This window comes from Erpetoichthys calabaricus, chromosome 12 (genome assembly GCF_900747795.2).
Source record: "Erpetoichthys calabaricus chromosome 12, fErpCal1.3, whole genome shotgun sequence".
In the NCBI taxonomy this organism is placed as follows: Eukaryota; Metazoa; Chordata; class Cladistia; order Polypteriformes; family Polypteridae; genus Erpetoichthys; species Erpetoichthys calabaricus.
Genome location: NC_041405.2, coordinates 72,225,400 through 72,247,693, shown reverse-complemented (window position 1 = coordinate 72,247,693; position 22,294 = coordinate 72,225,400). Strand labels below are relative to the sequence as shown.

At 38.1% G+C, this 22,294-nt stretch overlaps 1 protein-coding gene across 1 annotated transcript in view; it reads left to right on the top strand.

Annotated features, from left to right (window-relative positions):
• Positions 1-22,294, top strand: part of il1rapl2 (interleukin 1 receptor accessory protein-like 2) — a 1,145,651-nt gene that overhangs the window by 122,092 nt on the left and 1,001,265 nt on the right. The window contains exon 2 of the mRNA XM_051935188.1: positions 15,667-15,768. Within this exon, the coding sequence (XP_051791148.1) occupies positions 15,687-15,768 (82 nt within the window). The 5' untranslated portion in view covers positions 15,667-15,686. The remainder of the gene's footprint in view (positions 1-15,666; positions 15,769-22,294) is intronic.

Genomic DNA, 22,294 nt, shown 5'->3' with positions numbered 1-22,294 from the left:
ATTACTTCAGTGTTATGTCCTTTAAAATTATCAGGCTGTTACGTAATGCGAGTTATTATTCCAAACATGCAACATAAGCAATACATTCAATGAGCATTTTAACTTTTTCTGGGGTAATTATAAAGAAAGAAACATTAAACATAATTAAAATATCCTTACAAGTCAACACTCTTTTGACAAACATAAATGTTGTAAATAATACAATCAAATGAATCTTTTAATAATAGGTAATGTTATTGATAAGCTATTGCCTGCAATAGATTGACATCTTGTTCAGGGGATTGCTTCTGCCTTGTGCCCTGTTATTACTGGGATAGGTTCCAGCCCCTTTCTACCCTGCTAAGGATTAGAGGGTTTAGAAAATGATATGGTATGACAATAATGTCATAATGTGAATTTCCCCTTGGGATTAATAAAGTATCTATCTATCTATCTATCTATCTATCTATCTATCTATCTATCTATCTATCTATCTATCTATCTATCTATCTATCTATCTATCTATCTATCTATCTATCTATCTATCTATCTATCTATCTATCTATCTATCTATCTATCTATCTAATGAAAAGTCTTGCTCTAATAGAACACCACTGCGGTGCAATGGTAGTGTTGGCAATTCTCAATGCTTGGACCTCAGTTTGTCCTTTCTGAGAGTGAAAAATGTGATACATAGCTTGGAGTTTGAGAATGATAAAGGGCCCTGGCATAAGTAAGTCTTAAGATGATGTAACATTGCAATAGTTCTCAAAGGAGGGGATGTCATCTCTAGTTGCTGTATTTGTCTAGGTATGTCATATTGTACAACTAGATACTGTAGGGTATGTCAAATTATATGACTGTGTAATAACTTTCCTGCTGAATTTTCCATTTCCAAAGTATCAAAAGCTCATCTCTTTTTCTGACATCCAATAATGTGTTGTCTGACGGAGTCTGTGCTCATGTGTAGGCTTTTTCTTTTTTACATTTCTGTCATGGTACATATAACTTATGACGTCAGACAGAGAAGTATCCATCCATCTATCCATCCAACTATATCCTAACTACAGGGTCACAGGGGTCTGCTGGAGCCAATCCCAGCCAACACAGGACGCAAGGCAGGGAACAATCACCGGGCAGGGTGCCAGCCTACCGCAGGGCACACACACACACACACACACCAGGGACAATTTAGGATCACCAATGAACCTAACCAGCATGTCTTTGGACTGTGGGAGGAAACCGGATCACCCGGAGGAAACCCATACAGACACAGGGAGAACATGCAAACTCCATGCAGGGAGGACCCGGAAAGCAAACCCAGGTCTCCTTACTGTGAGGCAGCAGCGCTACCACTGCGCCACCGTGCCACCAACAGAGGAGTGTCTCATCTGTTAATTAGGTCCAACACAGCTGTATTCTTTATTCCTCAGGGTTGGATTATATGCATTGTACTTGTAGGCAAGCATTCATTGTTTGTAAGCATTTACACATGCATGAGCCATCTGACGATTTAAGAGAAAATTAGACCTGTTTGACTTTGGGGGGCGAGTGGCAGACTGGTTGGACTGTCACTTAATTTGTCTAACTATATGACTTTCCATTACTGAGGCATGCTTCAACCTTCTCCGACTTACTAAAGATTATGTTAATGAAGTCTGCGACTGAAAATCACTCGAAAAATGATGTAATGTGTCATGGCCTTTAAATGTTTTCTCAACCTTTGTAGCTACCTTGCCTACAAGTACTGTTGTTAGAAGGGATACTATCATCTTCAATGGACCAACACTTCCTCTCATTTAGAGAAGGTATGTCAAACTCAGATCCTGAAGGGTCACTTTGGCTGCAGGTTTTTGTTACAGCCACTGCCGCCTTTTTCCTTAATTTTAAGATTTGCTTTTTAAACTGTTGAACTCTTAATTGTTTTTTCTTTAACCAGTGGCCAAACAAAAATGAGATGCAAAGTGAGATAACAGATGACCAACTAACTTGATTCCATTTGCACCTGTTTCAACAAAATATTTGGAAAATGTAAAAGTTAAAGAAATATCAATCTGCTCAGAAAAAAGAAAATCAACACCCATGGAACTAACTGGCTTACTTCATTAACCGCAAGAGCTGGCTTATAATTAAGAAATTGTTTATAGCGAAAATAGTGGTCCTCCAGCAACTGAGTTTGAAACACTTGAGTAGTTGCATTATCTCATAGGGTACTGCCTCTGCGGCCTTCAAAGAACATGAGTTTAAGACTCCTGCCTTAGAGGGTTACAGATATGGAGAATATTATGGATATACTGGCCAACAGATAAAGTAGCTAAGGAGCATTAATAGTATTCCAGAGACCCACTAGGAGTCAGCAATCTGAGGTGGCCACTGAATTTTTAGTGTGTCAGGTCAGGTTGGGGAGCATACACTGGTACAGCGCGTTGCCTCACCCACCACACGACGAAACAGTTTGGGATCCTGGTTGGCAACTCCCCAGGCAGACACGCGGCCCAGTCCCACCCTCCGAAAATGACGCTGTATCTGCCGCAGCCAGGTGTTACGTGGGTGTCTCCTTGGCCTGGTCCAGCCACTCTGGTCTTCAACAATGAGGATCCTGGGAGCCAGATCACCCTCTGGGAATTGTGCCACATGGCCATAATGCCATAACTGATGCTCCCATACAATGCAGGTAATGTGTCTCATTCGGGACTCCATGAGCAACAGCTCATTCGATACAAAGTCAAACCAGTGGTGCCCAAGGATTCTCCAAAGAGACACAATACTAAAGGAGTCCAGTCTTTGTCTCAAGTCACTGGATAGCATGTATGTCTCGCAACCATACAGCAAGGACTCTAAAGACTTGGACCTTTGTCCTTTTGCATAGATATTGGGAGCGCCACACACCCCTTTCCAGCAACCTCATGGTCCCCCACACTCTCCTAATTCATCTACTGACTTCATAGGAAGAGTCACCTGAGACCTGAATGTCACTGCCAAGGTAAGTAAACCTCTTGACAAGGTCAACACTCTCTCCACAGACAGACACACTGCTGATGGCAGTGCCGAAGAAGTCATTAAAGGCCTGGATCTTGGTTTTTATCCAGGACATTTGCTAGCCCAGACACACTCAGACTCCTCGCTCAGTCTCTCGAGTGCCCCAATCACACCCTCCATTGACTCTGCGAAGATCACAGCATCATCGGTAAAGTCAAGATCAGTGAATCTTTCTTTGCCAACAGATTCCCCACAGCCACTGGACCCCAAAACCTTGCCCAACACCCAATCCATGTGAGCGTTGAACAGAGTAGGAGCAAGAACACACCCCTAATGAACCCTAGAATCAACTGGAAAAAACGCAGAATTTCTGCCTCGACTCTGCACAGCACTCACAGTACCAGTGTACAGGTAGCCTTGGAAATCATTCCAAGAACAAACCAATCCTTTGGATAAGGGATTTCTTAAACAAGCTTAGAAATATGTGAAGAACTGGTCTACAAATTCTAGTGCTGCTACATGGCTTGGTGAGCAACTCTTAGAATGAAATTCGTTTAGGCATGGTTTTCTGTAAAACTCGGTGCTGCACCTTCTTATTTATAATTTATATTTTGATTGGAATTTACCAAGCCATTTTGGTTAAATTTGACAATTATTGGGCAGCACAGTGGCACAGTGGTAGCACTGCTGCCTCGCAGTTAGGAGACCTGGATTCGCTTCCCGGGTCCTCACTGCATGGAGGTTACAAGTTCTCCCCGTGTCTGCGTGGGTTTCCTCCGGGTGCTCCGGTTTCTTCCCACATTCCAAAGACATGCAGGTTAGCCTAGAAATTTGATTCTGTTCATCTGGACAAAGTTTTTAAGTGGGAGAAATATTTCGAGACTTATCCAAGTCTCTTCCTCAGTCTCAATTGACTGCAGGTTTCCCCAACCTTATAAACAGTACCTTTGCTTAATCACAGAGACTAGCACCATTGACAAAGGGCCAGTTGATCAGTGATATGCAAATTGTCCACTGATTAGTAGACGTGTGAACCATTCATAGAGGGTTGAGGAATGGCTGCAATCACAGCATTGTAAGATGGCGACAGACGTACCCTCAGGCCCCCTCCTCTGTTCAGAGATGGTCGTTCTTTTTTCACGTAAATGGCCTCCTTGATTCCTCTCTCAAACCAGCGCTCCTCCCTGTCCAGGATGTGCACCTCTTCATCTTTAAAGGAGTGACCACTATCCTATAGATGTAAATAGACTACGGAGTCCTGGCCTGACGAGGAAGCTCTTCTGTGTTGTGACATGCGCTTAGCCAGTGGCTGCTTGGTTTCCCCGATGTACAATTCATGGCACTCCTCCTGGCACTTAACTGTGTAAACTATGTTACTCTGTTTGTGCCGTGGGACCCGATCCTTGGGATGGACCAATCTTTGGCATAGCGTGTTTTGGGGTTTGAAAGCCACTGAGACCCGGTGTTTCGAGAAAATGCACCTCAACTGTTCCGATACTCCTGACACATACGGGATCACTAAGGGTTTTCGCTTAGGAAGTGGACAATTTGCATATCACTGATCAACTGGCCCTTTGTCAATGGTGCTAGTCTCTGTGATTAAGCAAAGGTACTGTTTATAAGGTTGGGGAACCTGCAGTCAATTGAGACTGAGGAAGAGACTTGGATAAGTCTCGAAATATTTCTCCCACTTAAAAACTTTGTCCAGATGAACAGAATCAAATTTCTAGGATTTCCTTACCTGGATTATTGAGCATGCATCGAGGCACATGCAAGTTAGGTGCATTGGCGATCCTAAATTGTGTTTGGTGTGTAGGTGTGTGTGTGTGCGTGTGTGCCCTGCGGTTGGCTGGCGCCCTGCCCAGGATTTGTTCCTGCCTTGTGCCCTATGCTGGCTGGGACTGGCTCCAGCAGACCCCCGTGACCCTGTGTTAGGATATAGCGGGTTGGACAATGACTGACTGACTGACTTGACAATTATCCAAAATCAAATGGATCGGCAAGATTTCTACATACGGATTTTGGCAGTTTTTAAAATTTTGTAGATAAGTCATAAAAAAAGTTGTTAAATTTTAACTACTTCACATGCATGCAAAGAAAATAGATTTTTGTATAATTTGGTGTATGAAAGTAGAAGGTGATGAATAAATAAAGCTAATCAGTTGCTAAGTGACGCAACACAATATGTAACATGCAGAGCACATCTGGAATATTGTGTTCAATTTTAGTCTGCATTTAACAGGTAGAATGACAGTACCAGAGAATGCTAGAGCAGAACTCCTGGACGAATTATGGGGCTCCAGGGTATGAACTACAAGGAAAGAGTTAAAGCTACTCAGCTTAATCAATCGTAGAATAAATGGAGACTTCACAAATGTGTTTAAAATAAAGAATATTAATGCCAGTATTTTTTTTCTTCAGTAAGGAATTGGGTGCACAGATGGCAGCTGGTTAAATATAAATTCTTACAAATATTAAAAAGTCTTTACACAAAGAACATATGGAACAAGTTGCCCAAGGATATTCTGCCTTTAAGAGTCATATCTTAAGGACCTTTGGTTCCCAACTTCATAATATTTTCAACATAATAACTAAATAAATATTGAAATGCTGTTTTGTCAACACTTTTCTAATTTATTTTTATAAAAGCATATTCCCCATGTGCATTACCCTCCATTGACCAGTTGCCAAGCTGCCATATCTAATAGTTTAGGAGGCCTATTTAGAGAGGCAGGACTGTCAGAAGTTTTTGTGGCTTCCAGTGTCAGCCCTGTTTTGCTAAGCTTGTGCTTGCCCAAACATATCGAAAGAAATCAAATATGATATTTAAAATAAATGATAGTTGACTATCTCTGTGTTGCCTAATGGGATTTACTGTATATACGGGTTGAACAAATCCAAATCATATCATGTGATATAATCTACTGTTAAATTCTGCTCCGTACTTGTAAAATTTTTATTTTAATACTGTATTGAGGATTTGTTCTGTTCTGTGTATTGCATTGTATTTCCCCCCTTCTTTTTGACACACACTGCATGCCCAACCTAAATGGAATGGGGTCTCTTTTTGAACTGCCTTTCCCTAGGTTTCTTCCATTTTTTCCCTACAAGGGTTTTTTTGGGAGTTTTTCCTTGTCTTCTTAGAGAGTCAAGGCTGGGGGTCTGTCAAGAGGCAGGGCCTGTTACAGCCCATTGCGGCACTTCTTGTGTGATTTTGGGCTATACAAAAATATATTGTACTAGTTGATTACCCAGTGGCTTCGCTCACTGAGTGCAAGGGAAAAAAATCAAATGTAGTCTATAAGTTATTAAACAGTAAAACATTAACATTTAAGAAGTAAAGATACATTGAGCACTACTGGAGTGGTTTCGGGTAAACTACATTTTAAAGGTGCTATAACACTACAGGTAAGTAGTAGATCCCTTGTGAAAGGCGCTACACGACTGCTGTGGTATAGAAATTACATTTTCTATGTGATCGTCCAAATTTTTGCCTGACAACCTTGCACTACATGCCTGTGATTTACTTGTTAAAATAATTAATCACAAAAGCAACCTTGAATGTTGTGGGGTTTTAGTGACCCAAACTTACCTTAAGGGACAGTAAGTAGTTGTGCAGGGCAATTTACAAACAGAGTCCTGCTTCGATGGCGCCGATTACACTCATTCGCAAAGATTTCCACTCTCCCAGGAGCCGACGGGGGACTTGAAGTGTCACAAACAGTGCGAGAAGAGAGGACGCTGCCGAAACTGCGAAGCTCTCGACTCAGTAGAGCAGCCCGACATTCCGCGCCTCCCAGCGTCCACTTTGTTCTCACCACCCCTCGCAGCTGAAGGTGGTCTCGTCTTCACATTGTTTACAGCTCGGCGCAGCTAAAAAGTAGAAAGACGCAAAGCTGTTTTCCTCATCTCTTCTACTATCAAGTGCTGCCAACTAAAAAAAAAGTTACAATGTGGCAGTTTCAGCAACAGTCACGTGGACGAATAAATAAAACTTCTCTGTCAGAACGTGCCTGGCTAGTTCCTGTATCATAATATATTCTGTGGTCATAGGTAATTTCTATATTGTGCGGTCATACGTAATTTCCGTTTCAAACACGAAAATAATTTTATATATATATAGATTGCATTGTATATAAAGTTTTGTATTCAAATTGCTGCTAAATGAAGAAACAGGGATTAAGAGTGCATAGTATGAAAAGTTTTCACCAACGTTTTTATAAAATTCAAAGATTCTGGATAAACTCAAAACTATAGATATACACTTTTACCCAGATACCTCTCACTCTGTTCATTTTTTTATCTCTGATATCCATGCATCTTGCACAGACATTCATTATTTTTTTTCTTTCTTGTTATCCATTTCAGGAACATGCTGAGATTAGTGGTCTTAAAGAAATACTGCATCCCAAAGTAGTTATTTTATGTTAGTTACACTATGTAGTTAATATTGATGGCTGAGGAAAAAAATGTAAACTAATTTTCATGATGAACAAAGGTAAAAGGTTTTCTGGTACAATATTAAAACGTGAAGAAATCTCACATTACTCTTGTTGCATAATTCAGAAATGTGGAAGGAAAACTGAGATCCCCAGAAATAAAGCCATGTACAGTATACACAGAGGAAAACCTACAAATTCCAGATATGCTGTAAATATGTGTGCACTACCTAACAGGGCACAACTATGGGATTAACTTTAAAATCCAGGTGACGGCTGAGTGGGCAGCACTAGGAACTGGCAGTTTTGAATTACAGGGAGAAGTGGTATAGCAGACAATGATAGCAGATGAGTTGCATGTAGAGAGCAATGTTTTCAATCAAGGCTTTACATAAGGCTGAAAGTGGATCTATGTTAGGATCTGTTGTTAGAGGCAATTCAAGCAGTTTAGGTCCAAATAGGAAGCCTTAATTTGCTCTGTGGGGTTTGGCTGTGTCTGGAGGTAAAGGTATGGTTACTTTTACTCTTGACAGCGTTCTGGTAAGCATTTTTGTCAAATTACTTGTTTTTTCATGTGAATATATGGGTGAAACATCTTTCTTTCTTTCTTTCTTTCTTTCTTTCTTTCTTTCTTTCTTTCTTTCTTTCTTTCTTTCTTTCTTTCTTTCTTTCTTTCTTTCTTTCAACATTTTATTGAATTTATTAAAATCAAAAAACATTCCATACAAGCAAGTCAAATTTTACAAAACTAGTTTTGAATCATATCAGCCTCCACCCATGAGAAAGAGAGCTAGGCCAAAAGAGTAAATGCTTATTCTAAAATGTTATTGATTAGATCCTGCCAAGTTTTAAAAAAAAAAGTTTTGCACAGATCCTCTAAGTCCCGGTCCCCAACCCCCGGTCCACGGCCCACTACCGGTCCGCAGCCGTCTGACAGCCGGGCCGCGAGAGAACTGCCGGCAACGGCGACTCACTCAGACTTTTCAGAACACTTGGCGGGCGGGGCTTTGCAGCGGTGCAGAGAGAGGAGAGAGACCGAGGTGAGAGACTATTACAACAAAGAATTTTTATGGTCCCGACAGTTTCCCCATATGACACAAGTCTATAGAAATCACGTTACTACGAAGTACATTCAACAGATGCTTTCATTACAACGAAGTGACCTTGAAATGCTTGAACGAATCATCCACAGAGCAGTTAGATCTGTGGTCGCAGCTCAGTTGTGCACGTTTGTACAACGATCCCCAAACAGAAACATTGTAAAAAAATATCTTTTTCTTCGAACTTTCCTCGTACTGTTTTTTTTTTTTTTTTTTCTGTTTTTGCTGTCTGTGGTTTTCATTGATTCCTTTTGCTTATTGCTTGTCAACATTTGAAAAACATCCATTGGAATTTAACTCATTGTCACTCTCCTATAGAAACGGCAGACACGAAAAAAAGATTGCAGTGTTAATGTTTGTGATGTGCAATCTGTTGGATTGGCAAATGTAAAGCATATGTCTTTGTTATATGCAAAAAAAGAAGAAAAATCTCAGATTGCAAACGTATGCGAACTGCTTAATAACTTTAATAATAATAGAAATGTTATGTAAATTGTGTATAAAACTGCCCCCCCCCGACCGGTCCGTGGAAAAATTTGCATCTAATAAAGTGGTCCTTGCTGTCAAAAAGGTTGGAGACCACTGCTCTAAGTGAGAATTTGATTTATTCCAATTTCAAATAATATATAACATCAGTTACCCACTGACTTAAAAGAGGTGGGCTAGGATTCCTCCGGTTGAGCAACATAAGTCTATGTGCCAATAGTGAAATAAAGGCAATTACAGTTTGTTTGTCCTTCTCCATCTGGAAGTACACCAAACACATCTGTTAGTGGATTAGAAGAGATTCTGACACCAAGGCTGTCTGATGGATGAAACATTTTTAATGTTTTAATGTTTCATTGCCATGTGATGACTGCTTTCCAGAAAACATTTAAAGTAATTCAGATGAGTAATTCGTGCTGTATAGCAAAGCACACAAATTACTGCAAATGGATCAACCTCCTTAGAAGTCTGTTCTCTATGTTGAGCCCTATGAATACATCTTGTGATTGATCGTACTCATTCAAGTGAACTCTGATGACTGCTAGGCTTCAGGTTTTACCATATTATCCATTTATTCATTTTATATATGTCTGTTGGTGACCCATTAGGCCATAGCCATACAGTATATTCTCTTGTTGATGATGACTTTTATCTTTATTTGGCAGATGTATTTCTTTATTTCTCTGATAGTGTCTTGAAATCCTTCTCATTTTCTATCTCTCTCTTTCTCTTAAGCTTTTCTTTTACAAGTATTATTGCATTTTCCTTTTTTTTCTTTTCTGATTATGTTACCAAAATGTTATAACCTCTTCTGAGGTTTTAAATTATGGACTGTTAATTTTAAAGATGTTAATCATTGTTTTTAATGTAAGCATATACACTATTGGTCAAAAGTTTTAGAAAACCTCAGTTTTTCCAGTTTTTCTTCAAATTTAATCAGTTGAAATGCACTGAATGACCTAAAATGGTAAAAAGGTTAGCAGTAACCTGCCATAGGTTTAAATTTGAAGTATAGGTTAGTAAAAAAAAAAAAAAAAAAAAACTGAAATATGGAAATATCAAAATATTACAAATCAGCCTTCTTCAGGGAACAACTAATAGGTTACAACCTACAGATGTTTTGTGGGAATTAAAGAAAATTAAGCCTTGCAAGTTGAAGCAAGCAATTTTCACAGGTGTCACAATTTCTGTTGATTACTTAAAAACCTTGTCTGTCTTAAAGCAGAGTTGTGACAGACTGTGTTACTACACAATCTGAAGTACTACTTGGACAATATTACAATTGCACATAACAAATAAACAATGGCAAATAAAAAAAAGTGTACAAAATTTTATTCAAATTTTTGATTCATCCAAGTAGCCACCTTATCTTCTTATATAATACGCTACCGTGGCTGTTCGTTTGTCTGTCCAGGATTTTACATCACCTGTAGCTCACAAACCGTTTCACCTATTGACTTGAAATTTGGTACACATATACTATGTGATGTCTACTATCTCTTTTTGGGGTGATGAGTTTTATTACTCTTTTTATTTTTATTTTATTGTATTGTAGAATCAACTCTCGGCAGCGCGCAGCAGGGCGGCTGTGCAGCGCATGTGTATGGGCGCTGTTCTCATTCCCTACCACCTTCGCTAATCATTCTTGAGGTAGATTGAAGAATTACGTGCCATCTTAAGTGAAAAATGAAAGAAAACGTACTAAGTAATTGCAACACAAAAACTAACTTGATCAGTTTAATGCGAAAAGATGCCGATGAAAGAAGAGAAGCAGCGGGCCGCTAGGGTGGAGAAAAGAAGACCTGCTCAGGAAGTAGCAAGCACTTCAACCTCTGAGCAAACGAATGATAAATCTACAGAGAAAGAGCTCAAGTCAAGTGTATTCACTGCACGTTACCGTGCAGTACGCCGTTACTGGTGCTAATATAATAGCCAAACTGTGGTAACCCTCAGAACGCCAGTCACTCTGTGCAAGTCTCCAAATCTGCCTCCAGCCAAAAAACCCCCAGACCATCACAATTCCCCCTCCATGTTTGACAGTTGTTGTCACGCACTGAGGAGCCATCCTTTCACCAACTTAATGGTGTACAAACACCCTGCGTGATGAACTAAAAATTTCAAATTTTGATTCATTGGTCTGTAAGACTTTCTTCCAGTCTGCAGTAGTCCACAGCCAGTATTTCAAGGCCCTATTTTGTCCTTTGAGGAATGGTTTTCTTATTGCCACTTGCCCTGTAAAATGTGTCATGAAAATTTGTCTTCTGATTGAGTTATGGCTTTGGGTCTGCCAGATCTCTTCCAGGTTCCAATTTCCTTTAGATTGTATAGGACACCGTACGCATTGAGACTTTAGTTTTTTATTTGGTTTCTCTAAATGATTGGCCTTCACCTCTAAGGGTAATAATGCTCTCATTTCATTTGTTAATTGCCATTTTCTTGCCATTATCACTGAAATTTACCCCGTTCTAGGGTGAAGAGGGTGTAGTAGCACAGTCTGTTCCAACTCTGCTTAAAGATGGACAGAGAGTTTTTAAGTAATCAACATAAGTTAGGACACATGTGCAAATTGTTTGCTTCAACTTGCAAGGCTTAATTTACTGTTGCAGAACATCTGTAGGTTGTAACCTATTTGTTCCCTGAAGAAGGCCCATTTGTAATATTCTGTTTTTGTATTTTTTTTTCTTTCAGCTTTTGCTAATCTAAACTTTAAATTTAAACCTCTGGCATTTTACTGCTTACCTTTTCACCATTTTAGGTTATTCATTGCTTTTCAACTAATTCAATTTGAAGAAAAACTGGAAAAATGGAGGTGTTCTAAAACATTTCAATACTTTACTGAAGTACTTTACTGAAATTGAAAAGACAACATCTAGGCAATGGCTAGAATGCAGACACCATCAGAAAATCAGTGGTGAGAAGTATAATGTGGTACGGTAACACTCTCCTGATCCTTAACCAGTCAATTCCCAGTTAGTAGCATAACAGCCATGTTTAATAGAATAATAAACACTGAAGTAAATGTAACACAGAGATAGCATCAATTCTGTAATTAGACAATTGTGCTATTTCTATTAAGGTCAATACTAGTACAGTGAGATTACAAAAGTGATCATAATAGTATATTTGAGAAAAATTTTGAACTGTTTGGATTATGATACAGAACTAATCATTTCATTTCCAGCAGAGTTTCATGTCCTTAGGTTCTAGCATGGACTTAACGATTTCATTATCTTTCAAGCTGACCTAATCTGTAGAAGGTGACCTATACTGTATATTGTTTCACAACAGATAGTATTGTCATCATGTTTTTAAAAGATACAAGGACCGCAGTAATTCCTGCTTTTTTGTGTTTTGAGTTATCATCTCCATCCTTTCTATTTACTCAGCTGGGGGTGTCCTGGTGACTCTTATTAACATCTAGGCATTTGACTGGTAGTTAAAGGCAACTAGATCTTTTGATTATTTCAGATGTTTTATTTGCCTGCATGGCTATGTGAACATCCATCCATCCATCCATTTTCCAACCCGCTGAATCCGAACACAGGGTCACGGGGGTCTGCTGGAGCCAATCCCAGCCAACACAGGGCACAAGACAGGAACCAATCCTGGGCAGGGTGCCAACCCACCGCAGGACACACACAAACACACCCACACACCAAGCACACACTAGGGCCAATTTAGAATCGCCAGTCCACCTAACCTGCATGTCTTAGGATGAAATGTGCATTTTATTGTTTATTTCAATATAAAGCACAATAAAAAACATGAAAAAGATACATGTGAGAATTATTGATAAAATGTTCAGAGGCTGTAATCAAGAATTGTTAAGTCGCCTAAATATATTGCCCTTGGAATATTACATAACCTTTCAATAACACATGGTATATAGTTTCAGATAAGATAATTTTTCATAAGCGAATATACAAAACAGCTGACAGTTTATATTACGAGAATATAACAAGTGCAATAGTTTCATTGAGCACCATTGCAATCTCAGTAAATCACTGCTCAGTCGCCTTTCCACCCTCCTCACTTACTGATTGCATAGCAGAAATCAAATCCTGGTTTTCTTCAAATTTTCTTAAACTAAATAGTGACAAAACGGAGGTTCTCCTCATTGGTACAAAATCAACATTATCTAAAACTGATCATCTTTCATTTGTTATTGATAATTCCTCTGTCTCCCCTTCCCCACAGTTTAAGAGTCTGGGTGTCATCCTTGATAGTACTTTATCCTTTCAGTCCCACATCAATAACATCTCCCGGTCTGCATATTTCCACTTGTGTAACATTAATTGTATTCGCTCCTCCCTCACTCCCCACACCACTACTATCCTTGGTCATAGCCTTGTCACTTCTCGTCTGGATTATTGCAATTCCCTTTTCTTAGTTCTTTTTCGCAAATCTCTTTATAAGCTTCAACTGGTCCAGAACTCAGCTGCCCGCATCATTACTAGAACCTCCTCTGTTCACCATATCACTCCCGTTTTGCAGCAGCTTCACTGGCTTCCAGTTCAGTTCTGAATTCAATTCAAAATTCTCCTACTAACTTTTAAGGCTATCCACAACCTCGCCCCTCCATATCTATCTGACCTCCTCCATGTTGCCATTCCCTCCCGTACCCTTAGATCCTCTTCCTCCTTCCACTTGACTGTCCCCTTCGTCTGTCTTACCACTATGGGGAGCAGAGCATTCAGTTGCTCTGCTCCCCAGCTCTGGAACTCACTACCATCTGAGCTTAGAAATATTGAATCATTTTCACTTTTCAAATCTAAACTTAAAACTCATTTGTTTAAGACTGCTTTTTATCTTTGATTACAATTGCTCTGTCTGATTTTAACTTTTGCATTATAAGCTGTGTTTTGTCTATTGTTCGGTGTCCTTGAGCGTTTAGAAAGGCACTTACAAATAAATAAAATGTATTATTATTATTATTAAATGTATTCACCAGAACTGAGTAACATATGACTTGCACTGCTAGATGTTAGAGGTGACTAAGAATACATTGCTGGAGAAGTGATCATATTGCTTGGGGTAAATAAGGCTAAATTAGTATGTTTGCGATTGTTTGCTGTAAACACTCCTTAGTGTCACCCATGATGGCAAAATGAACTTGTCCTGGAGGAATAAAAATCTGTTGATTTGATAGTGAAAAAGATGGAGAGAAAGAGAGAGACTGCTTCCTCACAGAAATATCCCAGCAAGCATATAGATAGGATGTACGTAAATTAATTCCACTTCTGAAGTTAAATCTTTCTTTGTGTGCAGAATGTATGAAAGTAAACAGTGTGGATAATGCCATGTCACAAATTGACCTGAAGTAGAGTCTTTGTGACATATAATGGGATGTTATCAGTGCTGAAGACAAAAGTAATTTTCCAGTACTAGTCACAGATCAGAAGATGCGTTCATTTAATCTTATTCAAAATCTCATTATAAATTAGATTAAACTGGCAGAGGATGCTGTCCAAAAGTGTTAGGATTTTAGGGTGTTATTTGTAACATTCAAAATAAACAAGTCAGAGAATATAAGGTATAACATTTCAGGTGCATTCACAAACTTTAAATATTTGCTTAGTTCATCAAAAGACATTAAAGACAACACAGCTCCCTTCCAAGACATTGTGGAACCTCAACTGTTCATAATACCAGTAATATATCCTTAACATTGAAACAACTCTTTATTTCATTCTTAACTTTCAAGATGCTGTTTTTGATCTGACAATCCCAAATCAGATGTGTGCATCATATATAAGTATAGTATTGATAATTAATCCTGTCAAAGTTCTACTCAAGCCCAATCATTCATTTTTTAACCTGCTTGTCCAGTCACGTTTGATGAAAGACACCACCACGCTCACACCTCCAACTCTCAAACATCCTGCGCCAGTTCAGCGTCTCAAGTCAATGTAAACTGCATGTGTTTGGGGTTTGGGAGGGAAACACAATAAAAGAGATATGGGGTAAATATGGTGACTAGGCTGGGACATGGAGAAAGCCACAGTAACATTTGAACAACCAATAATTGCCAACCAGCAAAATAATTAATACAAAATTATTATTTTTAACCCTTTGCAAGTGCTCTAGCTTTAATCAATTTTTAATCAATTTTGCAAAGTGATCCTGCTTCTTGGAATGCACCATTTACACACATATCTTACAATGATAGTTTTCCAGTTCTCTCTTGTAGTGCTGTACTCTGATTTTTCCTGATCCCCAAAGGCAAAATACATTTTTTGTCATCTGTGACTTATTGTCAGTGGCTGTTTGAAGTCTTCAGAAGTGGGATCAATACAATATGCTTCCAAATTGACATAAAGTAAGTATTCAGTTAAGATCACAAGCATTTTATTTCTGGAAGTGGAAGAAGTGGGGCTAAGGGGCTGATCTAGTCTACTCAAACACCATTTCACTCTCTCCTAATTTGTGCTGAAGCGGAAAGAAATACCTTCTCAGTGAGTCTTTACTTTTAATGAAAATATCTGTAACATATGAGACCAAAGTAATATTAAAGCATTCCAATTCCCTACCTGATACAATTGTAAAGGAATTGATATTAAAAAACAGTAATAATGAAAGTTAAAAAACATGACTTTTTAAAGGCCTTGGTTGCTGACTCTTTGAAATCATAACTGTGAAATAAGACTCGGGAGTCTGAATGTCCTGTCTTTTTCTGTTTTCAGCTGTCAAGGAAGACTGAACAATGAAGCCTTCATATCTTATGTCTCTGCTTATCTGTTCAGTCGCCTGCACAAATCTGAAATTTGTCTCAAAGAGGAATTCTGGTAAGTCAACAGCAATTGCATATGTGTTACCTGCTGCTAAATCCTGCCCTAAGAATAAAATAGATATTTTTGGTTCATTCTGATGTGTGCTTGCTTTTACGCTGGGTTTCTCGGCCTTATTGAGATTTTGGAAGAAAAGCAGTTAGGAGAGGGTGAATTGTTGATGAAAAGGAGGGGAGGATTAAGTTTAAAATTTTCGAATTTTATGTATTTTTTCCTCATTGGAAGTTTTGCTATCCAGGAGATACCCTTTATTGTTCAGTATAGATCACAAAAAGTCTGTTATTGCTTTTGTTCTGTTAGCTGTAATGGCTTAAAGACAGATATCCCATTAATGTCATAGGGAGACAATAAACAATTTCTTGATATTTATTTATTTACAATTTCTTGTGATTTATACAGTATATCTGGGGATGATTTACATTATTTGCACATCCCTTTTTTTATCAGAAGCATTCTATCATTCCCTGCCTTATTCAGATTGGGGTTATAACTCTACAGCAGATCTATGATAGTCCAGTAGTTCCTTAGACTGCTCAGATGTTGGTGTAATTGGAATCGGTGCCAGGGGCCACAGCAGCAAAACATCTTCCTAATTGCGCGTCGTGTACTGAATGAAGAATTCTACATATTTTACATGTTACACATGGAGTTGCATTGGTTTCATTGAAAATAGCAGAAATGCGATATTAAGTTGATCTAAAACTATATAATTTCTTCTTTTTGTTTTGTAATAGGAAGAAACATCTCCACAAAGATATTAATGCCTCGATATGCAATGAGGTAATTTTTTACCTCATAAAAACATCTTTAAAAGGGAGCACTGACCTATTTAGGAGGAAGTTAAACCTGCCCACAATTTTTATAAATTATTGAGATCATTGTAAAATAGACTTTGGGATAATTGGTGGCCTTTGGAGTGTAAGTGTGAAAGGGACCATTTGTGAACAGGCAATACAATCATTCTTTAGAATTACTCACCAAAACTAAAACATGAACCCTAGTTAAACTCATTGATTTTTTTTTATCACTAAACCTAATTCGCAAATGAAATTTTAAAATATAACAATCAAAATGACAACAATAGTAATTTAAAAATAAATTCAAATGAATCAATACATTCTGAATTAAGAATCTGACAGATAACAACATAAAAAGTAAAACCAAACCGTGACATAATCTTATGAGATTCTCACATTGAACACAGCAATTAGACAAAGCTGCAATCGACACCTACATATTGTCTTTACTTCAATGCATATCTGACTCCATTTTGCAGTAAATTATAAAGTATTTCACAGACAAAATTTAAAACCATACTGAGAGTTTGCATGAAAAACTGTAAGTGAACTAATCAGGGAAATGTACTGTATTGTTGTGAAAAGTATTCCTAAGTCATGCTGAACAGGTACTGAGAGAGAATTGGAATTTCATGGGTGTTCCTAGAAATATTTGTAAAGTATATTGTAAATTTGTAACATGTTCTATTGAAATAGAATGACAGTTTCTATTTGTAGTTCAGAACTTTCACAACTTTTAGGGAAAAGTATTATTTGAGGCCTGTGGCCATAGCTACTGTATATTCATAGAAAGAGACAATTCACCTCTGTCATGGATTCTTTTTTAAATAGACTAGGGGGCTGCTGTCTTTGCTCTCCAACCCCCGTGCCTGTGCTACGCGCTAGCCTCTTTGCGGTTCTGTTGCTCACGTATGGAGTTGAGGATGTACAATTTAAACAGATTTTTATTTTCATAGGAATTGTTACATATGCACAATAGAACTATTTTACATTACAGTGAGTAATTAACCATATTAAAAAATAGTAAAATGTAATAATATGAAAGTAAATTATGTTTCATGTTGCGTTAGAGTTATTCGTTGTGTAATGCAATTTTGTTCTGTTTGGCTTTGAAATTAACACACAAAAACTTTTTAAACTTACACTTTTACTGTAAAACTTCAGTAAAAACAATATTTTTAATTAAATTTTCATCAGTATTGCATTAAATTGTGATTCTGTGTTTGGACTTTCATCGTGACAACGCAACATTTAACTACCTATGATTGAATTTCGTTTCTTTCTCTCTATTAAATTAAATGGCTTTATCAAATGTTTGGCTCTGACATTTGTAAATTGTCTTTGCAAAAGCTATTCTAACGGGAAACTGTAAACATTTTAATATGAATGGCATATCAAGATCTCCTTTGTTGTCTAATGTTATCCCCTGAAGATTGACTACATTACCTTTCTTGGATTCATCCTAATACTTATTTAACCAATTTGCTGTGTAACTGAGCAACAATTTTTGTGTTAATTTGTGGTGCTAGGATTTTCCATGTACTCATTTTTATTGTTGATAACCCTTCATGATGAAATTCTTTAATAAGATTTGGGCATAATAAGTCTTCTTTAATTGGGAAATTAAAGTGAGGAAAACATTACATTTTATAAGCGCAAGAACTGTGTCTGTCAAAAGCATTTACACAAATGAGATGTGAGAGCACCGTGTGCGTGGCTGAACATGTTTGAGAGGAGGGCGGGATTTGAAAAGATCTCATGGCCAAAGTCTCGACTTTAAACCAGACTAGACAAAGACTTTCCTATACTTATATAGGCATCAATAAAAAAATGACAGCTATTGAGCAGTTAGTCATCTTATAGACTGTGAAAAGTAAGAATCTTAAGATAATCAACTTAGCAAAGGTTTGATCATGTGATATGCTGTAGAAATCCTTTGATCGATTGATCAATCTGTCTATCTGTTTGTTTGCCTGTCTGTATAAGTATACATATGTATAAAAATGGATGTATAAAAATATACTTAATATATGCACAAATAAATTTTCTTCAAATTTGCCACTCAAGACCATACCTTTTCTGACCTTTTGTTTGCGAAATAGAAACTTATAGAGACCAGTGGTATGGGTGGCATATCTTTGGGGAAAATGTATAAGATATGTCTGAATTATTTATTACTAAAAGTTAAAGTAGATCTTCCTACACATTGTATCAAATTAAACAGAACAGAGCCAAATAGCTAGTAGCTTGTGATCAAAATATGAAAAATTGAAAGTAGAAATAAAGAAATTTGTCCATTTAGATGTGCACACCAAAATGTAAATAGAAACGATGCAGTCGAGGTTAAATGCAATGAGACAGATTTTCCAATTCACCTACAGCTGATTCATGTATTGAAACACAGCCTAGACTGCAGTTATGATGGCAAGTTACCCAGTGTGAAGTTGTGCTTTTCGAGAAGACAGGGAGAAAACTAATTCACAATTATATAGGTGAGGTGAAAAAACTCAAATGAATCTCAAAGTAAAAATGGCTTCATGCTTGGTATTTGTAAACCTTTGGTGAAATGAGGACAAACACCATTGATCTGAGTTTAAGAAAAGTTATGTTGGCAGTTGTGGCGAAATGTATAGTGTGCATAAATAGCTATTACATAGAAGCAATTCAAAAGCGCTAATAAGCTGTCTAATAGAATACACTGTTCATGCAGAACAGAACTAGTTTTGAAAGGTTTTACCTATGATAAATATGAAATAGTGTGTGAAGGGTTTGTCTCTATCATTACAGACACAAGGTTAGAGTGGGCATGTGCTCTGAAATCACACTGATGTGATTAAGAAGACACATGAGAAATTATGGAACACAGTTTAAAATGAGTCAAGAGCAAATGCCTACAGATGTTTTAACAGTTTCTCACATTGACATAGGGATTGTTAAGGTCATGACCCTGGAGACCTTCAAACTCAACAAGATGATAAATTAACAAACTCTCTGCAAAGGAACTTTCAATTTTAAGTATCCTAGTCTTTTAGATTCAGAACTTTGCATCTTGTTTTATATTTCAGCCAAAAGGAAAGTTTTGAGTTGACTTTGAAACATCAGCACATACCAAGCAAAGGGTGCTGTTAATAGTGATGATATTTACAATTTATACTGTATTCACCTTTATTAGTTTGTGACAGTATAGCTCAGCGACTAAACTATGGGACTACTGTATCAAGCACAATGTTATCAATTACATTTTGAAATAAAAATGTGGTAACAGTTGTACCAGTATGATTTATAAGTGACTTTGACTGAATGCATTATTAAAACAAATAAATGTAAATGGAGAAATGAATTTAAAGCAGACCTAAGCTGAACAATTAAGCATATGTGCAGAAACACTTGGTGTGTGTAAAGTCACCATGCTGCGTAAAATGAGCTAAAGGTTTGGCTGTTGCTCCATAAAGTTGAAATAAGGCTGCATGCAAATGTGTGTAGGGGTCTTACATAATAGGTTTATGCTTTTGCGTGGGTTTTACCACTACTCCATATGACTGCCAGTGTGTATATTTGATTGTGTGTGTGCGTATGTGCAATTTCATTTCTTACATTTCAATTTGGGCAGCTGGAATTATTGAAATGAAATTAAACTACTTAAAAAAAAAAAAGATAAAAAAATTAGCATCCAGATCTTCAGTTCATTTTTTTCTTTAGTTTTCTCAAATATTCCCAATTTTTCAGACTGAGCTTCAGATTCTTTCATTGTTTACTTTATCCTCTGTGTGTGTGTGTGTGTGTGTGCGTGTGTGTGTGTGTGTGTGCGTGTGTGTGTGTGTGTGTGTGTATATATATACAGTAGAGTCTCGCTTATCCGACATAAACGGGCTGGCAGAACGTCAGATAAGCGAAAATGTCGGATAATGGGAGGTGTTAAGAAAAAGCCTATTAAACGTCAAACTATGTTAGAATTTTACACATTACGAGCCTAATACAGTGGAACCTCAGTTCACGAACATCTCTGAACACGTACAAATCGGGTTATGACCAAAAAGTTCGCCAAACTTTTGCCTCTGTGCATGACCACACACTCGGTATAGGAACAAGCCAGTTCCCCTTTCGGTTTGTGCGCGCCAATGATTTCCGCACGTGTTCAGTCTCTCCCTGTGTATTCCCTGTGCAGCGTTAGAGAGAGAGTGCGAGAGAAAGACACAGACAGATACATGCACGTGCAAGAGAGAGAGACACACACACACACACGAGAGAGAGACACATGCACACGCGCGAGAGAGAGACACACACACACACACACACACACGCACGCGAGAGAAAGAGAGACACACACACACGTGAGAGAGATGCACGCACACACACGTGCGAGAGAGAGAGAGACGCACGCACACCCACACGCACGCACGCGCCAAGAGAGACACGCACACACACACGCACAAGAGAGACGCACACACACGCGCACGCGAGAGACACATGAGCGCACACGTACATGCACACACACACGCGCGTGAGAGACACGCACTCCAGAGAGGGCCAGCCACATAATCCACTGTAATCATGTTTTACAAAAAAACAACAGAAAAATTTAACTGAAAAAATGAACTTAGCAACAAAAAATAGACTATGCTCACGCTCGCAACTTGCAGTTCTTGTTGCCGATTGATGCGTTTTTTTTTTTGTTTTTTTTTTTTTGCGGTGGGACGTCCGATAATACAGAATGTTGGATAAGCGAAGGTTGGATAAGCGAGACTGTACTGTGTAAATATATATAATAATATATATATATATATATATTACATAGTTTACTATCAAATAATGCAAAGAGTACGCAACACAGTTTTCGCCCTTATTTGGTTTCATCAGGCATACACACTCCACTGCATCCCCTCACGTGGATCGAACCTCGGACGTCCGCGGTGAAACCCCTTTATGTTGCACCACGGCGTGTGGTTTGTTTATTTGACAGCCGGAGTAATTGCATTCATAGCATTCGTAGTCTGAATCAGGATCTGATTGTATGGGTGGTTACCTACCAGGTAACGCATGTGGTTGGTCTGCAAGTCGGCAAAAATCCGCCACGCCCTCTCAGTTGCGAGAAGCAGATCATAGAATGTTACATAGTTTACTGCCAAATAATGCAAAGAGTATACGACACGTGTTTTGTCCTTATTTGGGCTCATCAGGCATACACACTCACTGCATCCCCTCACAGGGATTTGACAGTAAACTATGTAACATTCTGAAACCCTGGTAAAATTACTTGTGAATATGAAAGATTCATAGTAGATCTTATACTGAAGTATGCAATAAAACTAGTCTCACTTAAGCCACCTCTGACCATTTTGAAGTGGTTGATTAAGTATGTCACATTGCTCAGTGATTAAGAATCACTTTACTGAGGTTTTATGTTAGTTACACCAACAGAAGCCATTGTTAAGGTCTTGTCTTATATATACTGTATATGTGGAAGTGAAGGTCTGTGATACGCTTTGCATATTTGTAGCTAGAGTTCCACAAAGGAAGAAAATGAATCACGTATCTTAAAATATTTTTTTATTCCTACCAGGTGTCTTCATCAGATGAAAATGATTAGACATAAAGGAATCAAAGGCAATATATAGCTGGTGAAGGGAGGGAATGGAGGGGGAGGTTTGGATTAGTAGGGTGGGGTTCAGAAAGTGTTGATCATAAAGTCTTTTTTATTATTCAGACGTTTTTCTTTTTAAAGCCTG